Source organism: Xyrauchen texanus, chromosome 37 (genome assembly GCF_025860055.1).
Source record: "Xyrauchen texanus isolate HMW12.3.18 chromosome 37, RBS_HiC_50CHRs, whole genome shotgun sequence".
NCBI classification, from domain to species: domain Eukaryota; kingdom Metazoa; phylum Chordata; class Actinopteri; order Cypriniformes; family Catostomidae; genus Xyrauchen; species Xyrauchen texanus.
Genome location: NC_068312.1, coordinates 10,976,046 through 10,985,279, shown reverse-complemented (window position 1 = coordinate 10,985,279; position 9,234 = coordinate 10,976,046). Strand labels below are relative to the sequence as shown.

At 34.3% G+C, this 9,234-nt stretch overlaps 1 protein-coding gene across 2 annotated transcripts in view; it reads right to left on the bottom strand.

Annotated features, from left to right (window-relative positions):
• Positions 1-1,937: 1,937 nt before the first annotated feature.
• LOC127630616 (adhesion G-protein coupled receptor D2-like) overlaps positions 1,938-9,234 on the bottom strand; it is a 29,304-nt gene continuing 22,007 nt past the window's right edge. For both annotated transcript variants that reach the window (XM_052108236.1, XM_052108237.1), the window contains exons 20-26: positions 8,621-8,741; positions 6,452-6,493; positions 6,262-6,315; positions 6,019-6,169; positions 3,317-3,375; positions 3,205-3,235; positions 1,938-2,389 (exon numbers count right to left, since the gene is read on the bottom strand). In XM_052108236.1, coding sequence (XP_051964196.1) covers positions 2,382-2,389; positions 3,205-3,235; positions 3,317-3,375; positions 6,019-6,169; positions 6,262-6,315; positions 6,452-6,493; positions 8,621-8,741 — 466 coding nt within the window. In that variant the 3' untranslated portion in view covers positions 1,938-2,381. The remainder of the gene's footprint in view (positions 2,390-3,204; positions 3,236-3,316; positions 3,376-6,018; positions 6,170-6,261; positions 6,316-6,451; positions 6,494-8,620; positions 8,742-9,234) is intronic.

Sequence of the window (9,234 nt, the reverse complement as noted above, 5' to 3'; positions counted from 1 at the left end):
TTTTTATTCCAATTCAGTATGTATTCCAGTGTACTGTTTTATAAAAAATAGTTATAACCACAAAAAAACAAATTATGGAACTTTTTTTACCTTAACACAATTTCATGTAGTTTGCCTTGTGAATCTGTATATTCACAAATGGCAACAGAGATATATACTTTTACATCAACATTTATTTTAGTTGTGAGAGTAAAAAGTAGTACTGCAGTTTTCTATGCTTAAAAAAAACAAACATTTTATAACAATAGTGTATGCCCATTACAACAAAATAATTTTAGGGTAGTAGGATTATAGCATATGACAGACAAAATAAACATGTTGGTATCAATGCAAAGTTCCAGAACTTATGTTTTAATATTTAATATTTTATAAATAATATGTATGTATTATGTAAATGTATTTGTATTTTACACTTTGTTTCACAAGCCCTTTCAACATGTAATCACATTTAGGATATGAATTATATATATGGACATTTACATTTTCACTAAATAAAATGCTATTTGTGTATCAGCAATGGAATTGCTACAAGTGAAAATGCTTTTTCTTGATTTCAGTCATTATATTTGCACTAGTAAAATGGTAAATTTTTATATCAAAACATTTACTTGCATCAAAAATGATTCTTGATATAAAAAATGTAATTTTAACTAGTAAAACAATGTTCATTTCTGCAGCTTTTTTCACTAGCAGAACATCACAATGATCTGTATGCAACTCCTGTTCAAAATGTATTTACAGACATAATTCATTTTGTACTATTTGAAATTCCAAATACACAAATCTGCCTTGTATTTCTTATTAATAAAATTGCAAAGAACTGCAAAATTATTATTTTTTATGTCAATAAATACATTTTTACTTGAACAAATATCCATTCCTGATGTCAAAGATGTAATTACAACTAGCAGAAATGTTCATTTCTGATATCTGTAAATGTATTTCAACATGTTTAATTTGGTATTTAAAACATCTAGAAATTGTGTAACAACAATTGTGTATTAGTAAAACAAATTATATAAAAGGCTTATTTACTAGTTCAAATAACAATAAAGATATCTGAAATTAACATTGCCAATAGCAAAATCCAAAAATATGAGACTTAGTCAAAAACATACTTAAAAATATTAGTTGTAATTACATTGTTGTTTTGGGGAATAGGTATTTGCACTAGTAAAAATGTCATTATTGACAAATGCCTCATTCTTAGTACTAATGAAAATGCCTCAGCAAAAGTTACACATTAATAATTATGTTTTTCAATTGAAATTACATTTTTGATTTCAAGAATCTGTATTTCCTAGAAATTATGTCAAATATAATTTCAAGAGTTTAAATTTTTCTAGTAAAAACTTCATTAGTATTTAATATTTCATTTGTAATTGCATTGCTAGTGAAACCTGAATAATATACATCTATAATTCACATCCTTCACATGATTAAATGTAAAAAGGGCTTGCCATATAATGTGTTATAGTAACCAGTGTCATATAGTACAGGTACACTGGACATTTGAGCACTTTTTATTTAAAAAAACAAACATTTAAATAAGGTGTTTTTAACATTAATGTTGTATAGCGTTTTACATGTAATATTTGGTCCAGTGTTCCATTGACAATCACTAACAACACAATTCTGTTGTCTGGTCATGATTAACAATGTGAAAATGATGCTCCATTTTTACTTCTTCTTACATTCATTTTTACAGCTTCTGTGCTGTGCCACAACATTTATGCAACATTATCAAGACATCTAAAATGATCAGCACATGACGCTGAGAGGTCTTTATGATCTCTTCTGGGTGCAGTCTTATGAACAGTTGCTAAAAGACTTGTTTCATGTTTTAGAGAGTTTACTCACTCAACACAGATTCAGCCCTGGGAATGACAGGGCCGGAAAACTCTGGGGGAGGCAGAGCTTTCTCAAGCTGCTCTGTGTGTGTGTGTGTGTGTGTGTGTGTGTGTGTGTGTGTGTGTGTGTGTGTGTGTGTGTGAGTGTGTATTTATCACTTTGTGGGGACCAAATGTCCCCATAAGGATAGTAAAACCCGAATTTTTTGACCTTGTGGGGACATTTTGTCGGTCCCCATGAGGAAAACAGCTTATAAATCATACTAAATTATGTTTTTTGAAAATGTAAAAATGCAGAAAGTTTTCTGTGAGGGTTAGGTTTAGGGGTAGGGTTAGGTTTAGGGGATAGAATATAAAGTTTGTACAGTATAAAAACCATTATGTCTATGGAAAGTCCCCATATAACATGGAAACACAACATGTGTGTGTGTGTGTGTGTGTGTGTGTGTGTGTGTGTGTGTTGCACCACATAATGAGTTGTGTCTTCATCCCAGGATATGGCTTGAGTGTGTGTGACGTGTAGTCTTCTCCTTAACAGTCTGTGTTAAAGAAAAAAACAAGGTCTGAAGTTTTCATAAATGGTATACGTTCATAGTGCTGAACAATTTGTTCACCATTGATCTAAAATACTGGTAACACTTTAATAAAATGTATTTGGTAATACTGGTTATAAGATGGTATTTAATATTAGTTTACTGGATTAGTTACCATGAACTAACATTTTGACAGCATTATTAATCTATTTTAATATTCATTTCAACACTTAATTAATTTTTTTTTATTAAAGGTTCTATACAGTATGTTAACATCAAGCAATACATCCTGAACTATGAACTAAAAATGTACAATATTTTTTTCAGCACTTATTAATGTACGAATACATTTTAACATTAAAAGTTGAATACATTAACATTACTCAATGCATTATAAACTGAACAAACATAAACAAACAATAAACAATATAGGATATTTATAAATTGACATTAACCAAGATCAATAAATGCTGTAAATTATACTGCTCATGAAAGCTAATGCTAATGTTAACAAATAGAACCTTATTGTAAAGAGTGAGCAACATATCAAAGCTTCATAATGCTATGCTATTTTACCGTAATTTAGGCTTACGGTTTTTCATGGTTTTAAATCTTATTTTAATGTGAGCATATTAGGTATGTTCCACTTTTATCTGTAGTCTTTTCGAATTTGTATTTCTTATCTCTTATCTCTCACTCATTCCTACAAAAGGCTCCTTCTGCTAGAGTGAAGAACTACTGCGCCCCTTAGAGCTTCAGTGTGGACACTGCTGTCAGCACTGTATGCATCTTACAGGTTCATTTCAGACAGAGTTCTTTACCTGAGGGCTTAAAGGCTGTCAGCTGAACCACCTGAAATAAAAGAGGTGGCTTTAGTATCAATTTAAACTTAAAGTGCCCTTTTCTTTGGCTGTTACTTAGTATGTAGCTTACCTGACTTCCATTGGCTTGTTTATTTGAGAAACACACAATGCTTTCATCTTTAAAACGCTCTAACAGATAAAGAGAGAAAGAGAGATATGATGCATTCTGTGCAATATATATATATACACACTCCAAAAAATATTTTAGCCTATTTTTAAGATTTATCCATTTCAACTGAATAACAAATTTCCATCTAATTGAATTGAATAGTCTTGAAGAAAATGTAATTAATAAAACTTGCATTTTATAAGATTTATAAATTTTATTTAGTTAAAGATTAGGCAGTTCAATTAGACAGAAATTTGTTTATTCAATTGAAATGGATAAACCTTGAAAATAGGCTAAAATATTTTTTTGAGCGTATATACACACACTATAAAAATGTTTCATTGTTTTTGGGCAAATCACACGAAACCTGCAAAAACATATATCATCAAAAAAAAATGTAATTATGTTTTGCTGAAAGAAAATTATTTTTTACATCATTTTTTATTATCATTTTCCAAAACAGTTGGTTTTACAGTCATTAAAGTAATAAGAATCTAATGCAAATTACCATAGAGAATAATGGCAATCACAAAAAGTCTGGATGCATTTCTATAATAAGAATTTCGAGGCAACTATACTTGGCTGTCATGCAAATAATATCTTAATTCCAAAATTTTGAAAGATCCAATAAACTGTCAACCTTAAAGACCAGATAAAATGTTAGTCAATGGTATTAAAACTAATGAGAAAAGATGCAATGAAAATGGCCAAATGAATGGTTCATATACATAAAGTCGTGGCCAAAAGTATTGGCAGTGACATAAATTTTGTGTTTTGCAAAGTTTTGCTAAGTTTGCTGCTTCAGTATTTGTAGATTATATTTTCACATGTTTCTATGGTATACTGGAAAACAATGATAAGTGTTTCATAAGTTTTAAAGGCTTTTATTTGCAAAAATATTCAATATATGAAAAGAGTCAATATTTACAGTGTTGACCTTGTTCTTCATAACCTCTGGAATTCACTCTGGCATGCTGGATATCAGCTTCTGGGCCAAATCCTGACTGATGGCGATCCATTCTTGCCTTATTAGTGCTCAGAGTTGATCACAATTTGTGGGCTTCTGTTTGTCCACTCGCCTTTTGAGGATTGACCACAGGTCCTCTATGGGATTAAGATCCGGGGAATTGCCTGGCCACAGATTCAAAATTTCAATGCAATGATCTCCGAGCTACTTCATTATAACTCTTGCCTTGTGATATGGTGCTCCATCATGCTGGAAAATGCACAGATCATCACCAAATTGCTGGATCATTGGGAGGACGTTTTGATACCATTCTTTATTCATGGCAGTGATTTTGGGCAGAATTATGAGAGAGCCCACTCCCTTGGATGAAAATTAACCCCACACATGGATGGTCTCAGGATGCTTCACTGTTGGCACAACACAGTACAACACATTACGACTATTGGCAAGACACATGGTAGTGTTCACCTTTTCTTCTCTGGACTATCGATTTTCCAGATGTCCCAAACAGTCAGAAGGGGGCTTCATCAGAGAAAATAACTATGCACAAGTCTTCAATCCAATCCTTGTACTTCCTGCAGAATTTCAGTCTGTCCTTGATGTTTTTCTCTGAGAGAATTGGCTTCTTTGCTGCCCTTCTTGACACCAGGCAAAGGTCCAAAAGTATTCACCTCATTGTGCAGATGCACTCACGCCAACCTGCTGCCAATATTGAGCAAGCTCTGCACTGGTGGTGACACGATTCCGTAGCTGACTCCTCAGGAAGAGATGGTCCTGGCGCTTGCTGGACACCCTGGGATGTCCTAAAGCCTTCTTCACTGCAGTTGAACCTCTCTCCTTGAAGTTCTTGATGATCCGGTAAATGGTTCTTTCAGGTGGAAAATTCTTTGCAGCAATTTCCTTGCATGTGAGGCCATTTTGATGCAAAGCGATGATGGCTGCACGTCTTTCTTTAGAGGTAATCATTGCGAACAAGAACACAATGATTGGAAGCACTTCACTCCTTTTATAGCACTCAGTCTACTCTTATAATCCAATCAGAATGTTAGAGTGATTTCACCTGACTAGTACTCGTTCACACTTTCCCAGGTGCTGCTGATATGACTAGTGAAATTATGATAGCTGGTCAATTAGTGCCAGGGCCAAAAAACAGTGAAATATTGTTTTTGTTATTAAGATAATTTCTTTGGCCAATTAAGCTTTTTGCAATTATTTAAAATGCATCTGATCACTCTGCACAATAATCTAGAAACAAAGTGAATCAACACCACAACAACTGAAGCAGAAAACTTTACAAAACACAAAATGTATGTCACTGCCAATACATTTGTCCATGGCTCTCTCTCTCTCTCTCTCTCTCTCTCTCTCTCTCTCTCTCATATATATATATATATATATATATATATATATATATCAAACTGAATATCTAATGAATAACCACTGAGAATAATAGGAATCACATAAAAAAAGTTAAATGTCTGGATGAATTTTGGTAAAGAGAATTTTGGAACAACAATGCAAATAATTCTTAATGGTCCTAAAAACAGGCTTCATTTTCTTGATGCAAAACATAATTTCTTATTTTTGTCTTTTAAATTTTGAGGTGAAACAATAACTCTAAAAATGACAAATGAACACTACAACACTCAAATGTAGTGGCAGATACTGTACACATGACATATGAAGTGAAACACACCATTCTTTAAGACGAGCGAGTTGGATGTGGAGCTGGTGATGGGAGTGCCATTCTCACTGCTCTCTCGACTGGACTGAGTGGGCAGACTGTGAACCCATGAGCCACTGGCAGATTTTTGAGAGGGCAAGAAGCTGATAGGCTGAGAGCAGTTCTTTGAGAGGAAGTTACAGCAAAAATTAGACCAATAACTTGTGAATCAGTCTTTTTAAATCAGCGAAAACTAAAAGTTAAAAAAGGTCTTACGGTAAATGACAAGGCTTTTTGCTTTTCCTGAATTCTTCTTATAGCGTTCCGCACCTATGTCATCAGACAACATTCAAGTTTAGTTTTTTCATTCACATTTATAAAGGAAAGCATGTAATATGTCTTACTAGATAAATATGTATTGGAAATATAAAGTTCAACCTGAGATATGTTAATGTAGATGGCGTACCTCACTGTTGTAAACCGCATACACCAAAAATATGTACAGGCCCTAGATAGAGAGAGATATTCAGTAAAAAACCAAAGCTGACTTGTGCTTGTGATTCTGCTGGGATCAGTGCTTTACATTATGGTCAACATTCTGTTCTATTCTCCTATTGTCTCTCCCACTTTCCTCTGAGCAGGTACTAATTACTGCCACCTGTTTCCTGTTAAAATCAAGGAGTCCTGCTTGCTGTGATTGGCCAATATGAGGACAGGAGAGAAGGGAGGCGCATGTTGGCAGCATCGGTTGTGAGCTGCCTAAAGAGGTTGCATTGAGAACGACTGCAAGAATAGACTTGAGCATTTAGCCTCCACGGGAAAATGTCCTCTCTCCTGCACAGACGGTGTTTTTTTCAGCTGTGCTGGTGTTAGTCTGTTGTTGATTATCTATATTCTTAATGATATAATTAATCTGTTATAATTTAGTTATATTTAGTTATTTGTTTATTATATCGGGATATATAGTAGGGAGGAGGGTGCCGATTTATTTAATAAATGCTTTCTCCTGTTTATTCATAGAGAGTTCCCTTTTAAGAGAAGATTCTTTGTTATCTTAATGCTTGTTTTGGTGTATATCCTCTCCTGAAGTTTATGATATTTCCATTATTGTTATACAAAATAAACAACTCAATATTTGAACTGACCGTTGTTTTTTTGTATGAATGAAGTGCTGGGGCCAGAGATTACTCCATTTTAAATACATTTTTAATGGTTACTCTCTCCCCAGCCCCTAGACAGTGGAGAATTGTAACAATACTATACTACATTATATAAATACTTTAAACTTTATAACAGAAGTTTACATACACTTAGGTTGAAGTCATTAAAACTTATTTTTTAACAACTCCACAGATTTAATATTAGCAAACTATAGTTTTGGCAAGACATTTAGGACAAATACTTTGTGCATGACTTGCGTAATTGCTCCAATAATTGTTTACAGACAGATTTTCTTTTTCACTTTTCACTTTTAATTGACTACATCACAATTCCAGGGGGTCAGAAATGTACATACATTAAGTTAACTGTGCCTTTAAGCAGCTTGGATAATTCCAGAAAATTATGTCAAGCCTTTAGACAATTAGCCAATTAGCTTCTGATAGGGGGTGTATTGAATTTGAGGTGTAACTGTGGATGTATTTTAAGGCCTACCTTCAAACTCAGTGCCCCTTTGCTTGTCATTATGGGAAAAAAATAAAACATTGTGGACCTCCACAAGCCTGGTTCATCCTTGGGAGCAATTTCAAAATGCATGAATGTACCACGTTCATCTGTACAAACAATAGTACGCAAGTATAAACAACACGGGATCATGCAGCGATCATACTGCTCAGGAAGGAGATTCTGTTTCCTAGAGCTGAACGTAGTTTGGTGCGAAAAGTTAAAATCAATCCCAGAACAACAGCAAAGGACCTTGTGAAGATGCTGGAGGAAACAGGTAGACAAGTATCTATATCCACAGTAAAACAAGTCCTATATCGACATAACCTGATAAGGCTGCTCAGCAAGGAAGAAGCCACTGATCCAAAACTGCCATAAAAATCCAGATTACAGTTTGCAAGTGCACATGGGGGCAAAGATCTTAATTTTGGAGGAATGTCCTCTGGTCTGATGAAACAAAAATTTAACTGTTTGGCCATAATGACTACCGTTATGTTTGGAGTAAAAAGCGTGAGTCTTGCAAGCTGAAGAACACTTCTGACTTCAACTTCAGCTAGTCAAAAAACAATATTTCTGTATCATTCCTACACCCATCCTTAGCTGTTCTTAGAGATTTCTGCTACATAAAACATTCATAATAGATTTGTAGTGGCTAATTATATCAGAAGGGTTTCCTTTCAGTGACAGACCAACCTCATGATCTCCTCCTTTCTCTCTGTGTGTGTATCTCTCCCCCATTTCCCTCTATCTGTTTCTGTCTCTCCTATCTCTTTCCCAGACACACACTGTAAATCTACATTTACAAGCTCTGGGAGGGAGCTCTACTCTAATTCATTATAGACATGGGAGGAAGATCGAGACAAAACAGTTACATAAAACAGAAAAGAGGAGAGAGGAAGCACAGACTTAATTGTGAAACAAAAGAGACTTTCTCATTCTTCAATTTCATTCAGCCATGAGTGCTGTGTGTTACCTGAAAAGCATTGAGTGTGATGAACAGATAGGCCAGATAAACAGATAAGTGTACCAACACTCCACAAATCCAGGTCAGACCTAACACTGGCAACAAGATCAGCACTGGCCGTGTTGCTACCCTGCACACACACACACAATTAAATGTTCATATGTATTAATAATATGTACAATTAATAATATTTACAATCAGATATAAGAGATCACTTTCTAAAATTCAGGGTACAAATATTGACAACACTCTCACATTACATTACATGCAATCTATGAAATGATAATTATAATTATCATTGCAAAAATGGTTATATTCAAAAGCTGAATTCATTGGCAAAGGCAGCTAAGTTTCATTGCAGCCTGATCTATTTCCTGAGAACTAATAACTGACCATGTATTAAAAACCTCTCTTCAAGGACACCTCCAGGTCTCTGCTATAATAGCTAATTTAACAGAGGCTTCAGCTTCATCCACTGGTTCAATGAAGGAAGTCTGCTATATACTACTAACAGGACCAACAAGTTTCTATGGAAAGTTAAACATAATTACATCATATCTCCTCAAGTGCAGGTGGATGATAGAGAGACATGAGATGTGGGACAGGCGTTTGTGTGATGAGCT